Source organism: Eumetopias jubatus, unplaced genomic scaffold, assembly GCF_037043125.1.
Source record: "Eumetopias jubatus isolate StellerSeaLion01/CBP00866 unplaced genomic scaffold, mEumJub1_p1.0 scaffold_1, whole genome shotgun sequence".
Taxonomy (NCBI): domain Eukaryota; kingdom Metazoa; phylum Chordata; class Mammalia; order Carnivora; family Otariidae; genus Eumetopias; species Eumetopias jubatus.
Genome location: NW_028274807.1, coordinates 68,870,559 through 68,892,193, shown reverse-complemented (window position 1 = coordinate 68,892,193; position 21,635 = coordinate 68,870,559). Strand labels below are relative to the sequence as shown.

The 21,635-nt window shown below is 52.9% G+C and overlaps 1 protein-coding gene across 3 annotated transcripts in view; it reads left to right on the top strand.

Annotated features, from left to right (window-relative positions):
* Window positions 1-20,871, top strand: part of ITGB5 (integrin subunit beta 5) — a 112,171-nt gene extending 91,300 nt beyond the window's left edge. For all 3 annotated transcript variants that reach the window (XM_028091290.2, XM_028091289.2, XM_088024852.1), the window contains 5 exons: window positions 10,248-10,470; window positions 14,769-14,872; window positions 18,128-18,247; window positions 19,523-19,689; window positions 20,329-20,871. In XM_028091290.2, coding sequence (XP_027947091.1) covers window positions 10,248-10,470; window positions 14,769-14,872; window positions 18,128-18,247; window positions 19,523-19,689; window positions 20,329-20,424 — 710 coding nt within the window. In that variant the 3' untranslated portion in view covers window positions 20,425-20,871. The remainder of the gene's footprint in view (window positions 1-10,247; window positions 10,471-14,768; window positions 14,873-18,127; window positions 18,248-19,522; window positions 19,690-20,328) is intronic.
* Window positions 20,872-21,635: the final 764 nt, after the last annotated feature.

The window sequence follows — 21,635 nt, the reverse complement described above, 5'->3', positions numbered from 1 at the left end:
GCAACATACGGTCCAGCAGATGAAGGCAAAGGGTGAGGGACTTGTTGGGACATTGCCCCTTGGGAAATGCCATCAATTGACCTTGTTACAAGGGCCCGTTAGTTGACACTAAGCCAAGGACAGAGGAGCAGCTGGCCCTGAAACTGAGGATGCATCATTGTTCACATGTCTGAAGAGCCTCTTGCTGGAGAAATCTGAACAATATGCAAGAGCAAGAGTGGGGTGTAAAGCTTGTGACTTCTGCTTGACCATGACCCGCCAAAGGAAAGAGAATTCTTAACCATTTTTTCCTCATGGTATTCTAAATCTTTGTATTTCTTTGGACATGTGTTAAGAAATCACATTTAAGTTCATAAGCCTCAATAATACTTCTCTGTTCCCTTTCTAATTTACAGCTTTGGATGTCTTCCCTCAGGGCTTCAGGCTCATCCTAATGATGTTCCCAGCCTCTAGCAACATGTTCTGAGCATCTCCTGTATGCCTGGCAATTCTAGGCATTGGGCAAACAAAAATAAAACACCATCTTTGATTAGTATGGGTTTGCAGGCTAACGGGTTGAGGCAAATGAGTAAATAAACAAATATATCCATGTAATAAGTGATTTTATATCTGCACTTTCCTCTTAATGAAGTCTCCCCTCAGCTCTTGAACATGCTCAGGTCTCTTCATTCTAAAAAAAAAAAGAGAGAGAGAGAGAAACCCTCAACCTCCCACTCCTCACTTGCCCTTCTTTCCTCCATATTCATAGCTGTATTTCTGAAAACATTTATCTCTGCCCAGTCAGCCCTCACCTCAGTCTTCCCAGATCCCTAATGGCCTTGTGCTGCTACAGCTCATAGACTTTTTCAGCCCTCATCTGGCTGGTTCTGAAGAGAACCAGCACATAGTTCTCTTCCGATTCTCCTTATCTCCCCTTTGATTGGTTTGTGTAAGCCAGAAACCCAGAAATCCTCCTGCTCCCTGCCTTCTCCTACCTCCCACATTCCATCTGCCACCAAGTTGGCCACTGACTGCTTATATTTCTTCGTAATTCATCTTCTTTCCATCTCCTTGACCACCGCTGTGGTCCGTGTGCAAGGTGTTTGCTGCAAAACCAAAACATGCCAGTGTTCAGCACCTCGTATGTGTTTTGCAATGGCCAGAAGCTAGGGTGACTCAAGGGGTAGCCTAGATGTTGGACCACAAAATAGAAATGCAGAAGCTGTGCTGTAGGTGATGAGGAAGGGCTCTAAGCAAGAGTGTCATCACAGTTTACATTTTAGAAAAGCGCTGTGGCGGCCACCTGGAACCTGACTTGGGGGAGGGGCAGATGCATGGTGAGAAGGCAGCCAGGTGGGAGCTGCCTCCAGGCGAGGTTCTCTGCTTACCTCAAGCCATAGGAGTTTATTGTCAGGCCATTTGGGGGCTAAAGGATAAACTTAAATTCCTTAGTCTAACACTCAGGCCTCCTTCCTCCATCCTCAGACACCCTCCCCTCCCTCCTATCTGTCTATTTGTCCATCTGTCCGTATATACATACATTCAGTAGGCCTGTATCTATTTCTCCACCCTTGCTTCCCATTCTAGTATAATTCTCCTTTTCAGATACTTCCCTTCCTGGCTGCCCCCTATATTCATCTTCACAAATGAACTCATGCAACTTTGGTTTTTTACACCCAAAATGCCTTCTCTCTTCTACTATTCCAGAACCTATAGCTCAACCTGGAGCCTATGACAGTCTCTCCGGATTTCTCCCTGCTCTGACCTTAAGCAGTATTATGACGGTGGTGGAGAAACTGTAGAGCCTGCCTAGTCTACTGCCTTTACTTTACACAAGTGGCCAAGTGATTTAATGATCAGTGATTAAAATAGCCATGCTTGGGGCGCCTGGGTGGCACAGTCTGTTGAAAGTCCGACTCTTGGTTTCAGCTCAGGTCATGATCTCAGGGTCATGAGATTGGGCCCCGTGCCAGGCTCCGTGCTCAGCGCAGTCTGCTCAAGATTCTCTCTCCCTTTCCCTCTGCACCTCCTGCATGTGCTTTCTCTCTCTTTCTAAAATAAATAAATAAATCTTAAAAAAAAATAATAAAAAAGCCAGTCCTGTGGATGGATCTGTTGCACATTTTTAACTATACTACATCCTGGGCCCCTTGAACATTTATTCTATGTACTGATTTAACTTTTCTCACTTACTCATGACTGGATTATGCTACAGAAGCAGCATATGTAGTGGTTAGGAATATGGGCTCCAGAGTCAAACAAATGTGGTTTAGATCCCTGCCCTGACACCTACTTGCCATGTAGCTTTGGATAAGTTACTTGGCCTCATGTGGCCTCTCTGTGCCTCATTTCCCATCTCTGAAAATTAGGGTGGTACCGGTACTGTGGCACAGGGTTATTGCAAGGGCTAATGAGATAATTCACGTAAAGTGCTTCAAACAGTGCCTGGCCCCTTGTGAATATTCCATGAAGTTTCTCTAGGTTAGGAGATTTTAAACACGGCTTGATGTCTCAGTGAAATTAAAAATCTCTTGAAGGCAGTAAACCATACATTCTATGTTGCACATTACAAAGAATCTCCCCAATCCCATACCGTAGATGAGGTGCGATCCCTCTTTCATTGATGAGGAAACTGGACCGTGGCCCAGAGACAGCAGGTGGGTAGCTGAGACTGCACAGCAGCATCGATGAGAAAAGACGTCCCCAAACCGAGCAGCTCCAAGGCATTTCGAGTAGAGTGACAAGGATAGGACCGAGCTGGTCAGAGGAGACTGGACGGAGAGAGCTGAGCTCCAGGCTTGGTGAGGAGGGAGGAGGCGCTGTGCTGTCTTTGTCGGGGAGCAGCCCTTCCAGGGCACATTCTCCAGTCGGTGACTGCCCTTGGCAGGAGAGTGCCCTGTTGACGGACTCAGAAAGCCCGTGGCGCGAAGTGTACACTTGTCGAGAGCAACATCTCCCTGGCCCCTAGAGGTTTATTCACTTGTTGCTGAGGTGCGCCAGCCTGGCTAAGATCCCTTCGGAGGGAACGGAGAACATGCCCTGTGCATTTCAAAACTCTCCATTCTTTACTTTTTCTGGAACCAAAGTCAGTGTACGGAAAGGAAAGTTAAAGTAGTGGGAGGGGCACATTCACTTGGGACCAGACTCAGAGACACCCTGAGACTAGCGGGCAGCACAGGCAGAGCAGGGACATGAGAGGGCCTGTTATGTAACACTAACCTGCTTGTCAACAGGGAACCAGGAAGCGTACTTCCTAGGAGGGATTTCCCCTTCCTGTTTGAAAAAGCCCCGGACAGAGAGGCCATACCCTTTGGAAGCCTGTAGGTGTGTTTGGCCACAGAGAGGTCAGCCCATGTTTGGCATTGGTTCTCCACGATTTGTGTCTGTGCCAGGATGTCTGTTTACAACGAGGGCCCTCTCTGCTGTGTGTCTACAGTCTCAGAGCGGGGACTCCGGACACCCCCCTGAGGTTACAGGAGGCAGGACGGTGGGCTCTACTCCTCGTTGCCGTGGCACCCTGGCTTGGCAGCTCTCAGGGCCCTGCGCCTCACAGACACTGGAAGCACATAAGGCTCACAGTTGGTTTCCTGCTCTTTTTAAGCCAATTGTTGGAGATTTTAAGACCTGACTTTGGTGACAGAAACCACCCAAATGCGCAGAAATTTTTCAGAACACACCCCTTTTTCTTTCCTCTCACCACTTCCTGTTTACAGGCTGCCTCTTCTGAGAGGACGGGAGACTGGGGGGCAAACAGAGCTCTGAGAGAGGGGGTACTGGGTCTGTGAGGAGAGGAAGCAAGGAAAGAGAGAGGAAGTGAGCGAGCAGTCTGCTTGGGGGGGGGGCACTGACTGGTGAGAGGGAGGGAGGGAGGGAGGGAGGGAGAGGGAGGCAGGACCAGGAGAAAGAGAAAGGGAACTGGGCTTAGTCCTCCCTCCCCTCCCCAGCCTTCTGAGAGCCAGAATGGACTCCCGGAGGGACTGGAGCTGCTGCGGAGGGAAGCCACAGTGTGTTCCAGAGCCGGATGGAAACTATTTTGGGACCAGCTGTGGAGAGAGACGGTTTGTGCCCTGAGGGTCTGATGTCTGCCTGGTTGTGACCCCTTGCTCCTGTGCTGGGTGAGAATGGGGAGAAGAGAATCACTTCTTGGTTCTGCCTGTCTCAGGCTGGCTCCCTCCTTCCTCAGGCCCCCCGGCCCTCAGGCATCTCCTCTGAGGTCACCCCAGGGCCACCTGGGTCCTCTGCAGGCGGGAGTCCAAGTCCAGCTTGGGGGTGAGGGGGAGTGGCGGCTTCCCCCCGGGCCACTTTCGTGCTGCCTCAGACATACCTCAGGGAGCTCCCCCAGCAGGGCCTCAGGCCCCTTTATGGTATCGGGCCCCCCACCAAGGCTCTGGAGGCTGCAGAGCAGCTGCACCAGGTCCAGGGTATTCTCGCTTTGGGTTGGATGTGGATAGGTAACCTCAGGGGAGCTTTTAACCCTGGGTGGTTTTGGACCCAGCCTCCCAGAAAGTACTTCCCCCACTGTCCTCTGAGATCTACTCTGAGCTTCCCCTCCCCCTGCACTCCCATCATAGCATCAATGATGAGGAAGCTAGCTGGTGTTTAGTGAGCACTTACTATATGCCAAACACTGCTTTATACAGGTTAAGCGATTTAACGCATACAACAACCCAGCGAGGGAGGCATTTTTATCAGCCCCACTTTAAAAATGACGAAACCAAGATACGGAGGGGTTAAACATCAGTAACTGCTGGTAAATGGCAGATTCAGGAGGCCAGCTCAGGCGTTCTGATTCTGGAAGCCACGTGTTCACCACACTCCCCTGCCCCATTTTCCCAACCTTTCCTTGTGCCTCCACTCTCCACCACCCATGTTCCATGGGAAACAGGCTCCTCTTCATCCTGAGCCTCTGCAGAAATCCCTACTCCCCCCTCTTTCCTGAGACTGATGGGCCTTGAGAACAGTTGGTGGGGACTGAGGAGCTGGCCCCTCCTGGTCGGCATTCTCCCACCCCCTCAAGTCCCCCTTTAGATACTTGCTTTCCACCTCCAACTCCCTCCCCTCCTTTGAAGTTGTGCCATCCCAATTACACCAGTCTCGACTTTTCCCCTTCCCTGTCACTTACTGACATCCTGGCCATTCCTAGATTCCCCGAGGACCCTGGGCACTGCCTCACGCTTGCCCCTCTCCTCAAGCCCCACCATCCCTGCATCTCCCCGTGACGTTGTCCAACACATTGATGTCCATGTGCCTTGCTCAGCTCCAGTGGCAGTTCACAGCAATTCTAGCCCATTTCCTGGGCACCCCCATGCACCATATACTGCGTTAGGGCTTTACCTGCAATAGCACCATATTTCTTGGCAACATTTCCATGAGGAAGGCATTGTCCTCATTGACAGAAGAGGAAATGGATCTTCAGATGGGTTTAGGGACTTGCCCAAGGTGACGCAGTGAATGGTGGAGGACAGACTTGAACTTGGCTTCATGCAGCCCCTCAGCCTCTCTCAACACAGCTGGAAGCTTGAGCATCCCACTCTGGCCACAGCTTCCCCCCTCAGCTTGCCTCCCTTTCTCCCTGCATCTTTCTCTGCTGTGACCTCTTCTTTTTAGAGCTTGCCATTACCTCGATCCCTCTGTTTCCCCCCAAAACCTTCTCTCTTCTGAATCTTTGTCTTCAGTCAGAAGAGTGCGCAAATAGATCCCATCTTCAGGATATCCTGTCTGCCTTCCTCCCCGTCTCTTCCTTACCCTACACAACCAGATCACGTGTGGGAGCTGCCTTCTTACAGTCACCTCTCTACCGGCTGGATTCTGCCCTCAGCCCTCCGGACTGTGCCGAAACCTGGCAGCCACCTAGGATTTGCCCTTCTTGGTCTCTTCTTGCCCTTGCCAGGCCTTCCCCTCATGTCCCTTTTGGCTTCCAGGCCACTGGTGCTCCTCTCTCCTCTCTAGCAGCTCCTCCCCAGCCTGCTTCAAGGGTGCCCCTTCCTCTAAATAGTCGGGATTCTATTTTGTAAAGGGAGGGAAGGGGCCACGTCTTGGCCCACAGCCCACACAAGCACCATTGTGCTGATGGAAAGCTGTTGAATTCTGTAGAGCTGAAATTCTGTATAAATAGACACATTTACAACTTTCTGTCCATTTAGCTATCAATCATTCTAACAAAGGTAGTACTAATAATAACTCGCACGTTGAGCGAGCCACAGCTTACAAAGTGCTTTCACATGCCCTTCAATATCCCTACCTATGTGCAGTGGAAATATTTTTATGTCTGCACAATATTAAACGGGCATCATTAAATTCAGCTCACTCTGCCAAGGCGTTGGGGGTTAGCATTATAAATGAGCTGTGTTTTGCTGAAGAGTCCTTGCTTAGGCCCTCTGGGTGTTGTTAGCCAAGATCAAGTTCCCAGTCCCCCATTTAGTTTTACTGGTGATTGGTAGGTTAGGTTATTGATCCTTGGGATGGGGCCAAATGACCCTTGTTATTTTAATAACGTGTTCCTTTCCTACTAGGGCATTAGGAGAGGCTAAGGGCTGACCAGATGATGTGGAGAATCTCCATGCATGCAGGTTGAGGGAAAGGTGGGTTGAGGCCCAACTACAGGATCTAAGACATTTGGATTAGGATAAAGTGTAACCAGACTGACCTAGTTTTTGAAGACCTATATGGGTCACACTTTTTAAAGGAGACTTGGAAGCTTTAAACCATGATGGCCAGTGGTTGTATCTTGTGTGCTGGCTCCCCACAGTTGGTAGAACCTGCTTGGAGTACTGTGTTGAGGATTTTGAGGCCAAGCCGAGGTTCCCGTGGTCAGACGGAGTGGTCTGCCATAGGTGGGAAGGAGGACATGGCAGCATGTGCCACATCTTTGCTGTAGCTGCTTCAAGCTATCTTCAAGAATCGAAGAACTGCTTCACAAACTGAACTGGGGCGATCAGGGGAGCCAGCGAGCTATGACAACAAGCATTCACGAGATTTCAGCCATGACACCAGGCCAGGAGGCGGCAGCTGCTTCCCTATTTTGGCTTGTTGGGACTTGGCTTTGGAGTTGTCAAACATTTGAGGCCAAGAGCCACATAGATGAGGAGTTTCTGTTGTCCCACAGCCCCTCGGTAGCTCCCCAGTTGCTTGCTCACCACACTGGAGGGGGCTGGGGATATTTGTGCTCTGTCCACTTTATACCAGTCTTGCACACTGTTTCTTGTCATGTCCTTGCTGCTCAGGTGTTGTGGGAGGCTTTCGGGAGTGGCTCATGTCTCTGGTGGTGAGTCCTGTTCCTCTCTTGCCCTTGACCCCTGACTCGCCCTGCTTGTGCCCTAGGTCTGACCCTAGCCCTAAAATCACTGACCTCTGGCTAGGCTTGGGAGCTCTTGGGCCTGCATGGTATCAGACGTGCCCAACGCAGACAGGCTTATGGCTGATCTGGTGGAGAATACAGCGCAGCAGGCACTGTTGCTGACCTTCTCAGCAAGCAGATCCTATCACTTCCGTGCCTAGCCGCCTTGGGGAGCAAGTTCCCCCTTCAGTGTGCGCACACACACACACTTCACCTGAAACCCAGCTCTTCAACAGAATAATAGCTTCCCTCTTCTCTAAAATGTTGGCACTTTGGAAGACGATGTCAGGTTGTGTTTGGCTAATGTTGTATTGCTGCCACACACCATTAGAGCAGGGAGGGAAACAGCCCTTCCTTTCTGAAGCAAAGCAGCCCCTCAGGCCTGGGTACCATTTTGCTGCTTGTAAATACAGCACTGACCGTGCCTTTCACTTTTTGTGTGTTTGCTTTATGGGAAGGTATGATGTACAAGCTGCTGGAGAGTGCCAGAGCAATAATAGAAACTTACCCCAGAAGCACGCTCATCTCTGCAGCTCACTTTGAAATGCATTTTGGAAACTCTACTGATGGGTAGACAGAGAGAGGGGTGGATATGTGATAAAGCAGCAGGTAACTTGCTAACGGTGGAATGTAGGTGGCAAGTATATGGACGTTCACTGTACAATCCTCTCAACTCGGCTGCAGGTTTGGAAATTTTCGTGATAAAATTGTGTGTAGGGGGGAATTACCCGCAACAGTGACCCATTTTTAATTGAAAACAGACCCTTGACCAGTGTGACCCGTGAGGCTGGAGAGTGAAGGGGTTGTGCAGATTGGATCCATTTCATTTGGGAAGTCTTCCCGTGGGGGGTGGTTTCCTGCCTGCCAAGGCCTGGAACCCGTGCTGTTCATCAACTGGGTGACAGGAGAGGTGTGCAGCCTCCCTCATGCATGAGCTGTGTGCCCCGCAGCCAGCCCCCTCTGGCCCCCCACCCCTGCCTGGTGTAACCCCCTTGGGCCTCACCTCTGCGTGCCAGCTTCTAGGGGTTCAGCTGCACTCACAGCCTCCTGCTGACCTGGGCCTGGCTTTTCTCACCTTTCCTAGAGGGCTGCCGTATGCCTCGGCCCTGCCTGGGAAATGGGAGGGCTCAGTATCGGCTGTGGCTCTGAGTCCCGGTGCAAACAGAGAGGCTGTCTGGCGCGGGAGGGTTGGGAGACTCGGTCTCTCCAGATGGCTTCCCTCCCACCTGCAGATTTTAGGCTCTACGGAGCTGACAGAGCAGAAGGGGTGGGAAGCAAGTGGCAGGTGAAGAAGCTCTTTAGAATTAGGCCCTGACCTAAATTGTGGGTCACCCTCATTGGTGGTCTTACAGAAGGTGCTGGGATCCAGCTACTGGGATAACTGGTTCAGGTGTGGGAGTAAAATGCAAGGCCTCCACCTGTGTGACACCCATCGCCTGCCGCTCCAGTCTCCTGCTGGTATGTAAGTGGGGGCTCAGTCATGCAATTCGTGCTCCTTTTAATCTTAGCCTCAGCAAAACAGCATCAGGAAGGAAAACGCTGCAATAATAGCATAAGGGAGATTTTGTAAAGTGAAGTGTCACGTATAGCGCTGGCTTTCTGCCTCTGTTGGTGCAGAGGATCGAGAACCTGTGGTCAGGCCCTTGGTCCCCTTGAAAGTTGGCGCGCTCCGTGCTTTTCACCAAGACACACGTTCACTAGCTCACACTCAAACACGCTTGTCCTCTGAGCGGAGTGAGCCTCTGCCCTTGGCTCCTGCAGAACCTCAGGGGAGGCACAGCCCCTCCCCTCTTGCCGGCTAGGGAAAGGGTCCCTCCTGGAAAGGAGAGCAGGGCGCCCCTCAGCTGGTTGTTCTCTCGGCTCGGGCCTGCTCTGCTCTCTTTCCTCCCGAGAGGCAGTGGGTGCGGGAGGTCAGACTCCCTGGTGGGAGTCCTGGCTCCACGGCCGCTGCCTCATGACCTTCAGCAGGACTTCATCTGTGTGTCTCGGCTACGTCAGCTGTGGAGCAAGGATGCTAAAGGTCCCTGCGTGTGGCACAGTCATCGGAACCGCTCACGTTTGTGCTGTGAAGCCTGATGGATATATAGCAAGTGCTGTTCAGTTAGCCTCCACTGCCCTCAGCACTGGCTCCTGAATCCTCCCGCTCTGGGCTACAGGTCTGGGGCCAGAGCGAGAATTTAGCATCACTGCACACTGTGGCTGTAACAAATTACCACGGAGTGAGTGGCCTTTAACAACACAGATTTAGTCTCTTGAATTCTGGAGGTCAGAGTCTGAAATAGCTTCCACAGGGCTAAGGTCACAGTGTTGACAGGGCCGTACTCCCTCCGGGGCTCTGGGGAGGATCCATTTCCTTGCCTTCTCCATCTTCTAGAGCTGCATTCCTCACATTCCTTGGCTCTCTGGCCGCTTCCTCCATCTTCAAAGGCAGCAGCTGGCATCTTGTTTCTGTTGTCCACTACCACTGGCTGCTGTGGTCAGATCTCCCTTTGTCTTTGTCTTCTGTGGACCCTTGTGATGGCAGCGGGGCCACCTGGGGAGTCCAGGAGATGCTCTCATCCCAGAATCCTACACGGAGTCACAGCTGCAGTCTCTTTTGCCGTAGGAGGTGACATTCACAGGTTCTGGGGATTAGGATGTGGACATATTTGGTGGCCATTCTTCACATGACAGCTGAGACAGGAAGAAGCTCTCTGGGGTCCTGGTCCTGTGGTGTTCCTTGGGCAAATTCTGAGCCAACGTGGAGCACTGGCCCAGATCTAGCCGGGCCGCACAAGCCCGTGGGCTCGGCCCTGTCCGCCCACACAGCGCCAGAGGGCACTGTCTGTGTCCTGTTCTGTGGGCTCTGCGGTGCCTGGCCCATGGCAGGGCCTGGGGCGTGGGTTATGTGTTTGTGCAGGCAGGCGCTGATGTGCTACGCATGTCCTTTTAGGCCATGGCGAGTGCCACTGTGGAGAATGCAAGTGCCATGCAGGTTACGTTGGGGACAACTGTAACTGCTCTACGGATATCAGCACATGCTTGGCCAAAGACGGCCAGATCTGCAGCGACCGTGGGCACTGTGTGTGTGGGCAGTGCCAGTGCACGGAGCCAGGAGCCTTTGGAGAGACGTGTGAGAAGTGCCCGACCTGCCCAGACGCTTGCAGCACCAAGAGGTAATGGCACCCTCACTCCCGCTTCTCACCCCGGACCAGGCCTGTCCTCCAGCCCGTTGGGCCCTGGGGCTGGCCGGCCTCTTCCTCCCATCGCCCACATCTTCCGCTGCCTGGTCTTGCTGGGGAGCGAGACTCTTCCTAACAGTAACTCAGTGTTAACTATACGGTATATTAAAAGTGTTTTTTAAATTTTTTTTTAAAGATTATTTATTTATTTGAGAAAGCAAGAATGAGAGAGAGAGAGAGAGAGCACATGAGGGGGGGAGGGTCAGAGGGAGAAGCAGACCCCCGCTGAGCAGGGAGCCCGACGCGGGACTCGATCCCAGGACTCCAGAATCATGACCTGAGCCGAAGGCAGTTGCCGAACCAACCGAGCCACCCAGGCGCCCTAAAATAGTGTTTTTGAAACGCTGGTTCTGTGGGGATTTTGTAAGAAAATAAAAACAGAACCAATAAAACAAGACTGCTATTCTATTCCCAAATTTAGAAGTTACCAGATTACTGAGTTAAATTAAACTGGTTTTGGTACCAAAATAGTGGCTTTTCAGAGCCTTTCGAGTGCTATTGAGTTTTTCAAAAGGGGATTTAGCATGCATCTGTTTTTCCAGTGAGTTGGAGCTCCTCCCCAACATTAACATTTCCCAAATAACGGTTTACAGGATGCCCACAGGGCACATGCGGCTTTGAACAACACATAATCAGAAGGTTGATTGGATAGGAGGGCATCCGACCTAGATAAGGCCTGCCAGACACAAACCACAGAGGCTTGTGAATTTTCTGCTCCACTTAGATCATGGAGCCCTGGCTGTGTGCTGCGGCTGAATGCAGATACTGGACAGCGGGCACCGGGCCTCTGCTGCTCAGCCACAGGGTCATGGTTCCCCAGGCTGGCCTCCCCACGGCCCTGCCCTTCACCCTCTGTCAGAGTGCACATGCGTGGGAATAAAAGGGATCAAGGAGCTATGCCAGCAGGAAGGCAAGAGTGACCGTTTCTCTGGAATTTTGCTAGAGAAACTGCTGTGTCAGCATCATCCACGCTAAGGGGCCTGAATGAGGGAAACGGGCACACATAATCAGAAACAAATAATAACACAGACATCGTCTCTCTTTGGCTGGGGAACGCAACTGTGCAATTTTCTTTTGGCAGATTTCCTCTCTAAATGTCTGGCTCAGGCTGATAATGGAAGGAGTTCATGCTCTGTGAGCCCGCCGTGGCTGCTGGTCAGTCCTTGCTCAGAAATGTTCTGGGTGGCAGAACCCCTGCTTGGACGTTTGCCTCAAATAATCCAGGCGTGGGTAATTGAAAGCTGGCTGCAGATCGAGAGACAAGATAGACAGGGCCAGATTTTATTTTGTGTAATTGGAGAAGAGCAGGGGAGAGTAAGGGAGAAGAAAAACAGATCCACTTTAGACCTGCTAAGAGTGGAGAAATAACAGAAATCCAAATAGAAACATCCCGGGGAAGGAGGGCAGGATCCTGGATCTGGAGCCCAAATAGCTGTGGCCATTTGAGCATGGAGTCACAGCATTACCCACATTTGATGGTGGCGGCAAGGGCCCTCCCCAGCTCCCTGAAGCAGAACTCTTTCAGGTATGTGCTCCTTGTCCTTGGGGCACATGAGGTGAAGGGGGGGAGGGGGCAAATGAGGACAACACACATGGTATCAATAAAAGTAGATAAAGCCCGTTTCTTCCTTTCCTCTGGAGCCACAAGGCAATGTAGGTTTGGCATAGGTCAATTAAAAGACCCAACAACCTTTGCTTTAGTCAAAATGGCACAACCCGAGCTGCAAATGTTTAAGACATAGAAAACATAGCGCTTCTTATCCATTAAGCAATACCAAAGAAACAAGGAGAGCAAGGAGATGCCATAAGGAAACCACTCTTCCTTCTTCTTTATCTCTGGGCCACAATGGCCCTCTGTCTCTTTCTCTGCCAAGTTGCAATTGTTGTTTTAAACAAATTCCCTTTGATAGTGACTTATAGCAGGCTGTTTTTCTACACTGTTTTGCCAAGAACCACCAGGTTTTGAATGCCTTATGTCTTTTTTTTTTTTTCCTGGAGTTTCAGAACAGCCAATCTCTACTTTCTAGCACTAACCAAACATACCCTTCGCCTTGGGTGAGGTCACACTCAGCCTCAGCTAATTTCAGTTAACAGGCTCTCTGAGTAAAGTCTCTCTCAGCAACTTGTTTGTTTAAAAGGCCAGACTTATTTTAACACATGACTACAGTATATCACAAGTTTCAACCCAGTGCGTGGAGCATACAAGTTAGAGTGATATGTCCACATGGATAATTAGGGAATGTTTCCTGGACATGGTCCTGTGGTTTAATGTGGTTTAATGACAAGCAGGGTTGCAGCTGGAAGGCTCGGGGAACCCTCGCTGAGACGGAAGGTCGGCTGGGGGGCCATTTGCAGTGTGTTCATCCAGGAGGCCCGAGGAAGGGCCTGAGCTAAACCGCCCCTTCCTGGCCCCCAGCCCAGTCTCAGTGGCCTGCCCTCTGGGACTCCAGCCTCAGGGGAAAGGCAAATATTACCAACTTGTTTGTAACTCCACACTGTTTCCATGAAGTCCTTCCCAGGAAAGTGGGATTTTTATGGTCAGTTCTGGAGTAGGTGAATTCTTAAGTCTTACCCGCTTTCCTCCCTAGCGTTCGGAAGGGGGCGTGAGGACTTGGGAGGGGCTTCCTGAGAGACTGGGCACCTGGGTGCTGGACCCTCTGCCACCACTTCTCCCGGGCCCCATCGCCTCCCCATACACAAAGGGGGTCCTCGTGAAGTACTCTCTGACTCCCTTCCCGTGCTCCCTCTACAGTTTCTCTCCTGGAAATGTAGTAACCGGCCTCAGTCTCAAGGAATTAAAAAAATGGATGATGACAATGCAGGCTGTGCATTGTGGTTGTACATCTCTCTATATTTTTGCCAGAGAGCTTTCCAGACACACAGCCTTGTTGGTCCCCACGGGCCTGTGGGGTGAGCAAGGCAGCGTGTCCCCCAGGTCGCTGTGGCTCTGTGGGGTCACCGCCTGCACTCTGTACATGCTAGGCTCTTAGGCCCTCACCCAGGCTCCTGAGGAAGCCCCTGTTTCTGGGGTGCTCACCTCCCTTGCAGGCCACCGGGAACCATGGGTTCCCCACTAAGCCCCTGAGAATTCACTGACAGCTGGTTGTTTTGCCCCAACCCACTCCTCCCTGGGGTTCTGTTTGTGCTCCCCCCATCCCACCATCCCCCAGAGGGGTTGGGGCCCTTCTTCACCACAGCAAGCTTTACAGACCCTTCGTCAAAGCTTCGCTACTCTGGCCCCACTCATCAGGAGTCATCCTCTCCCTGATGTAAACCGAAGATAGATGGGGAATATCTGGAGCTGGGTTTGACTCTGGAAAGTATAACTACTGATCCTTAATTGAGCATCTTTGTTAAGCATTTTCACACAATGACAATATCTGACTTAAACTGTGCACCTGAGGTGGGAGGAGCGGGGCTCAAAGTGTCTCTCTTTGGCCCCTAACCCGATTTCTCCAGAAGGCACCTGTTGAAATGTAGGTTTCCTGGGAGGAGGCTATCACCCTATAGCCTCTACCAGACCAACTCACAGGGGGTAGCCCAACTCGCAGGCAGGCTCCTCTGGGTGGGAGAAGAGGCTAGTAGTGCCTGAGGGTCTCCTGGACAGCGGTTCACCGCGCTCACTGTGAAGCTGAACCCAGAGCCCAGGCTGTGCCCTGGCGATGTGGATCTCCTGGGGGTAGTCAAGCCCTAGAAGCAGTGTTTTCTGGAAAGGCCCCTGGAGAGTCTAATATGTAGGAGGGTTGAGGGCCCTGCCCTGGTAGGAATCTCCCAGTGGCATCCAGGGAATTGGGGTAACATGGGGGCATCAGGCACTGGCTGAGGGGGTGTAAGGACCTCTCTGCAAGGCCCAAAACACCATTTCTTAATCACTCTGAAGTTCCTGCTTGGGGCAGACTCCTCGCTGGCATCGGATGCAGCAGAGTGCAGGCGGGTTTGGCTCCTGGTATCTGAAATTAAAAGGTCTCCAACCTACAACTTGACATGGAGACCAGACATGCCTCTAAACTCACATATGTTCCTCCGAGGACCCTCCAGCTTCCCGTATAACAGCAGTCAGAGGCCAGCAGAAACACTGACTGAGGCCGAAAATGTGAAGATAGGACGAAGTTAGAGCCTTCAGGGGCCCAGGCCTGGTGGGAGGGTGGACCACACGCCCCTGGGAGCTCAGCTGCTGGTGGGGAGCTACTGCACAACCTCTAACACCCGCATTTATCACCTCTTCTCCAAAGAGACTGCGTTGAGTGCTTGCTGCTTCACTCGGGGGGCCCGGCGGAGAACCAGACCTGCCACAACCTGTGCAAGGATGAGGTGGTCACATGGGCGGACACCATCGGTGAGTGTGCCCCAGCGGCCCTGGGCGGCCGCCCCCTTCTGTATCTTGGCACGCACCTCAAGGCTTCCTCCCCATGGGGTCGATTCATTGGCAGGGCCGCCTGGCAGAGAGTGGGGCAGTTCTAGCCTTGGGTTAGGAACCACAGCGTCAGGGTCCTGGGCATTATGGGGGGCTCCCCGAGAGGACTTGGCATGCCTGTGCTAGGGCATAAGTTCCAGGCCCTCTGCATGTACAGCCTTGTTCATAACTTTCTGTGCCATCCCTGGAGTCCAGCCCCTTCTTAGCCACATCTCTCAGGCTCTCTGAATGCAGGTATATTAGGACAAGTCGTGTTGGCTGCTGTAACAAACAAACCCCAGACCTCAGTGACTTAACAGAATATAAGTCATTCACTGCAAGTCCACTGAAGACATTCCTGGTTAGCAGGACCTTCCATGAGGTCGTTCTGGAATGTAGACCGTCTCTATATGAAAGTTGCACTCTCCTCAGGGTCCTTAGAATCCTCTCCACTCATCAGCACGTGAGGGAAGACAGAGTGAGGGATTGCGTGAGACGCTTCAGTGGGCCAGGCCTGGAAGTGGTGCCTGTGAGTTCCACCTGCATTTCACTGGCCAGAACTCAGCTGTCTGGCCTCACTGAGCTGCAAGGGTCACTGGGAGGTGTAGTCAAGCTCTGTGCCCAGGAGGCAGGGAAACCATGTTTGATGAACGACTGCTGGGTCTCTGCCATGTTTTGCCTCGGCCTGGTGCAGCTCTCACGATGCTCCAAGGCAGCAGAAGGGTCCAAGCTCTCGTGTGGCCTGGATCGCACCTGGGCTCGCGTGCCGCCCTGGCTCTTGTCCCCACGGCAGACATCTGTCCCTGCAGCTCTCACCCGTGCCTTGTTCTGTTCTCTGGCGCAGCAGCTCGCATCTGAGGCTTCTTCTCATTCGAACCGCTCCAGTTTGACTCCATCCATCCATCCTGTGCCTTTGCCTCTGGACAAATGGCTATGAGTCCATTTCTGGGTGGGAGCCCACAAGGAGGCTCAGGCGGAGGTGCACAGACCTCTGCTTTCCACTGTCTCTGGGCTGCCTCTGTCCCTTTTCTAGCACAGCCGTTGCTGTCCCGGCTGAGGAGTTTCTAAGGGTAAGAGATGCAGATCACATACCTTAGCCCTGTGTGCACATGGCTGGCTTTGGAACTGGTCTGGAGCACTGTAACTACACCAAATCAAAGTGGCCCTGTGTTGGAACCCTCACACATTCTGGCAGCAATGCAAAATGGTGCACGACTTTGGAGAATGGTCTGGCAGCTCCCCCAGATTAAACAGAGTTACCACATAGTTCAGTAATATCACTCCTGAGTATATACACAAGAGAACTGAAGACATGTTAACCAAAACTTACGCGTGAATGTTCATAGCAGCATTATTCATAATAGTCAAAAATTTGAAACAACCCAAATGTCCATGAAATGATGGAAAACTAAAATGTGGTACAAGACGTGGTGTCCTGATACGTGCTACAAAAGGGACAAATCTTCCAAGTATTATGCTGTGTGTGAGAAGCCAGACAGAAAAGGACATATATCGTATGATTCCATTTACATGAAATGTCCAAAACAGGCAAAAACACAGAGACAGAAAGTAGATTGGTGGTTGCCAGGGGCTGGGGAGAGAAGGGGATCGAGACTGACTGCTAACAGGAAGGGTTTCTTTTGGGGGTGATAGAAATGTTCTGGAATTAGATGGTGAGAATAGTTACACAACCCTGTAAACATATAAAACAACTGCATTGTATCTAAAATGGTGGGGCAAGGGCACAAAACTGTGTGCCATGAAAGGGGTTCTGCCTCTGAGGCTCCCTTGCTGGTAGCCTTGCCCTCAGCCTTGACCTCAGCTGCGGCAGGCTCTTGGCCCCAGCCTCCCGTCTTGGCCCTGACTCGCCTCCTCTGTAGCCTTCCTTTCTCCTGCCCCCCCTGGTTTTGACTGACTGCTGAGTCATGCACTCAGCCAGTCCTTGCTCATTGAGCACCTACTGTATGCTGGGGCATGTGCTAGACCCGGGGGCCCAGCGGGAAGCCCACAGAGTCTAGGCTCACACCATTTTCCTGCCGCTGCTTCTGCTTGCTACGTGAGGCCCGGCTCACAGTAAGGTCTGCCCGCTGACCTGGGGCAGTGGCCCCCACCGAGGCAACACACAGAAAGGACAAGATGATGCCTTCCTGGGGCCCCCAACTGAGGCACCTGCTCTGGAGCAGTTCTAGCCATCATGTGTAGCTGCTTCTCAGTAAAATCCTTCATGAGAAGGTGTCTGCTCAGATTCACTGTTTTTCCTTTTCCCTCTCCTGGCTTTTTTCATGCACACATACACTTACACTCACCCAGACCAGGCTTACGGGTGGGGGCTGAGAGAGACAGTCCAGGGCTTCACATTTGATGACCACACTAATTGGCCTGGTTCCAGGTTAAGACTCCTTTGAGCAGTAGGGTTGCAAAGGCGAGAGCTGAAAGGCGTTTCACGCCGTAACCTCAGCCCGCTGCAGTTGCTCGGGACTGACTGGCCATTGCTGCCGAATGTCCCCTTCCCCTTCCTTACTCCCTTTTCCTCCTAGAAATCAGTCTAACCCTTTCCCAAAGAAGCCTGGGAGTGCAGGTGATGCCTGGACGGGGGCTGGGGGAACAGCAGTGTGGGGCCAGGTGGAGGCTGCTGGCTGCAGAGGAGCGGGGCTGCGGCACGTGGTGTCCAGGCCCCGCCCTGACCTCCAGTGCTGGCCCTCGGCACCCTTGTCTGAACGTCCTTGTCACCCTTGGTCGTTGTGGTTTTACATCCTAGCACATAGCTGCTGATGCTTGGCCACCGTGGCAGGCTCTCAGCCAAGTGGACTCAACTGTGAGCTCTTGCCCGGGCCCCCCCAGGGCATCGGGATGGCTCTTTCCTTTCTGTGTTTCTTTGACGTCCAGCGCAATTCCACATACAGGCTTAGCCCCAAGCATAATGCTGGTGCCTCCTTCCACTTCCCATCACCCCCGGCCAACACTTGGGAGGTGTGAAGAGCCTCTCTCTTGGATTCCCCAGAGATTGCTCGCACCTCAAGGGACTCATGTTGCTGGGGCTGCATCCTTGATGTGAGAAACCCGAGCTCACTTGTAAGGGCCCAGCCTCCCCCTTATGCCTCTCTGTACCCCCTTTCTTAACTGAGGTGCTCGGCTCCCCGCCATCCGTCAGCGCACTGGGTTGCTCGGAGCAGACATTTCTGCTTGGTTTTCTTCCAGTGAAAGATGACCAAGAGGCTGTGCTTTGTTTCTACAAAACCGCCAAGGACTGTGTCATGATGTTCACCTACGCGGAGCTCCCCAGCGGGAAGTCCAACCTGACAGTCCTCAGGGAGCCAGGTGGGTCGGGGCGGGCTCTGTCCGCTGCCCCGGGGAGCTCGGCTTCTGACACCTTCCCCTGCTCTGGGCTTGTGGCCCTCTGTCCTCACTGCCTTTCCAAACCGCAGAGTGAGGAGGGGTCTAAGGCCACCCCTGCCCAGCTCCTGGAGTTTGGCAGAAAGGTGGGCGTACGCCTGAGGACCTGCTGCAGGTGGGGCTCTGGAGGTCACAGCCTGGAGGCTTGGGAGCTAGAGGGTCTCGTCTCGGAGCAGCCGGAGCTTGGGGGGATGAGAGGCCACAGCACACACTTCACCTGCATCGCTGACGGCGGTGAGCAGCTGCAGCTTCCGCAGAGGGCGGTCGGGCGGGTCAGCGCTTGCCTCCACGAGCAGCCGCTGCACTGCCCCCGCCGCGCTCAGCTCCTGGGCCCCTGAGGAGGTCAGGCCTTCACGCAGGTATCCATAATTCTGGCTCCTGCTTTGGACCCAGGACCCAATGGCCTTTTGCTTTGGAGCATTCACGGTTTCCAGCATGACCCCTTTTCTTCTTCCCTGGAAGCGGGGCAGGGGTGAGGAGAAAAAGGGTTGCTCCCTTCAATTTACAGCTTTGCAAACTGTTTTTCCAAATTGAGCCAGACCACATAATATGCCTTCTTGGGGCCAGCGGAAGAGGAAATGCTGTGGTACCAGCCCAGGAGACAGGCCTGCAAGAATGAGGCTTTGTTTCTAGGTGCTGTCTTTGCGGTTCTTTGAAAATAAGCACATCCGCTGCAAAGGGCCACACTAAGGGCTTACAAATGTTGGCTGGCCCCCAGCCCAGCCCTTGTGGGCTTTATGAAACCTCCTCCCTGCCCGGTCTGCTCCTGAAACCATTTACATGAAGGCCGAGGCAGGTTCAGTCTGGAGAATGGAGACTGGGCCAGGCTGGGGCCTGGGCAGTCACGTGAGGGGAGAGGCTGCTGAGCACACAATGCACACGGCGTGTGGGAGTGAGGGGGGCAGCCACCAGGGCTCTCGTCTGCATGTTGCCACAGGTAGATTTGCTGTGGTTTGGAACAGGAGCCATCCCTCTTGGACTCTTCCCCTTTATGTGCATTGGAGAAAATTCTACCCCTCCCCCACCGCCCCCCCCAGGTCACCCAGAAGCACTGTGGGACCTAAGAGAGAAGAGAGGGAAGACATTCTTAGAGAGGCACACCTGTCGCTCCAGATAGGCCTGAGGTGGGGGTGGGGATGGGGTGGTGTGCACGGCCATGCTCTGGTGGTTCTGCTCACCCTGCCTCCTGGTCTCCTCCAGAGTGTGGAACTGCCCCGGACGCCACAACCATCCTCCTGGCTGTGGTGGGCAGTATCCTCCTGATTGGGATTGCGCTCCTGGCCATCTGGAAGCTGCTTGTCACCATCCACGACCGGAGAGAGTTTGCAAAGTTCCAGAGCGAGCGGTCCAGGGCCCGCTATGAGATGGTAAGCCAAGGGGATGCTGGAAGTAGAGAAAAAGTCAAGCTGAGAGGTCTGGTTGAGGTCCCACAAGGTTTAAGGCCCGCTAACATCTTTGGCATTCAAATCAGGCAAACAAAACCTGAAAGGCGGTGTGTGTGGCCAGTTCTGGATGGTGAGAATGCACGGCCCAGGAGCACGGGGGGCCCCGTGCAGAGCCCCACAGCAGGCCCAGCTCAGGACCCTCATAGGGCAGAGGCACGTGGCACAGCCTCGTCTAGGAAGACGGTCCTAGAGACCGCAGACTCAGCAAAGGACCTCAAGTTGTTAGTGTCCATTACAGCATCCATCTGTGAGAGTCTTGTCTCCCTCGGCAAACTGCACTTTCCCAAAGGACTGAGCGCAGTGAACACCCCTAAATCCCCAGTTAGTTTCTGTTAAAGTTGGAAGGGACTTCAGAGATTGTATGGTCCAGCTCCTCGTTTCAGAGATAAAGAGTAGAAGCTCCGTGACCGGGTGGGTCTTTCCCAGGCGTGACAGTCAGCGGCTGCGTGCTCAGGCGGCTGCCTTCTGGACTGACGGACCGAGGAGGAAGGGCCTCGAACCCTGAGTATGTGTGTTCAAGTGAACAGACACACATGTTCTCTTGCCTTTTGTGTTCTGTAGGCTTCCAACCCTCTGTACAGAAAGCCCATTTCCACACACACTGTGGATTTCACCTTCAACAAATTCAACAAATCCTACAATGGCACAGTGGACTGACAGCTCCTTTTCCTTGGAGGACCAGAGGGGGCTGACGAGAAGCCAGAGACTGATATGCCTTGGACAGCTGCTCAACTGGATCATGGCCCCCTAGAGGGACAAGCACAGACAGCTTCCCGTGAGCCTGGGCCAGGAGCCCACTCCCTGCACCAGAAGGCGGCCAGTGTGTCACCTGGCTGCCCGGCCACATCCACGCCAGACAGCCACCCCTCCAAGCCCAGGAAAAGGCCCGGGACCTTGGCGCTCTCAGCTTTCTGCACCACATCCAGCTCGACATCTCCAGGCACGGCTGGGGGCCTAGGCCGCCTCTCCCTTCCAGGAGGGCTGAGCCTCCAGCCTGGCCAGAGGAGAAGGCTCTTGGGAGCATCAGAGTGTGCAGAACCAACACGCACTCTGGCTTCTGTCATGTTGATCATTTTTATATGAAATAAAAAGATCGTGCATTTATGGTATAGTTCTGATTACTGCGAACTGTCTGCTTGATATCTGTCCTTGCACAGGGGTGTGTCGGTGGTGGGATTGTTGAGATGCCTGCTGAAGGCGCATAGTTGCAAATGTCAGTTTTCCAATTCTGTCCGTGTTTGTTTAGTACTTTTGTAACGAAAGGGGAAAAGTTTGGGATGAAAGTAAAAACTAAACCAAAAAATCTTGTGTTTGCCTGACATTCTCTGTGACACGTGTATTCCTATCCGAAGTAGTCTTAAGTGGTGCCCTGGTGGGGGCTGAAAAGGCTGTGTCCTTCCTCGGGGGACCCAGCACAAGCCAATCCACTATTCCAGGCCAGGGCTCTTCAAACAGGGCTCTGTTGGGATGCTCGAGGGAGAGCTAAGCCTGTGCCTTTGGACCCTCCCAGTTTTGGTGTAAAGAGCTTCATGCTAGAAACTGAAAACCACCCCACTGGCCTGCCTGCCCTGTTCCAAGGCTGGAAATGGATTGTGCACATGAAGAAAGGTCCAGATGTGACTTCCACCCAGTCTCTTTCCACATGGAGAATAGTTCTCTTCCAGTGCCTTCCCCAGTCAACTCCCATCTCCCAACCAGGCCCAGAGCATAAAACCCATTTCAGCGTGTTTTCCTGCACGTAGGTCCCTGAAGTGCCCTTAGGTTCCCCTGAGATGGAAGGGACCCGACAAATTCTCTGCTCCTGTCCCCTGTCCACGTGAGAGGAAAGGGTGAGACGGGCAGTCACCTGTCCAGGGGTCAGGATGTTA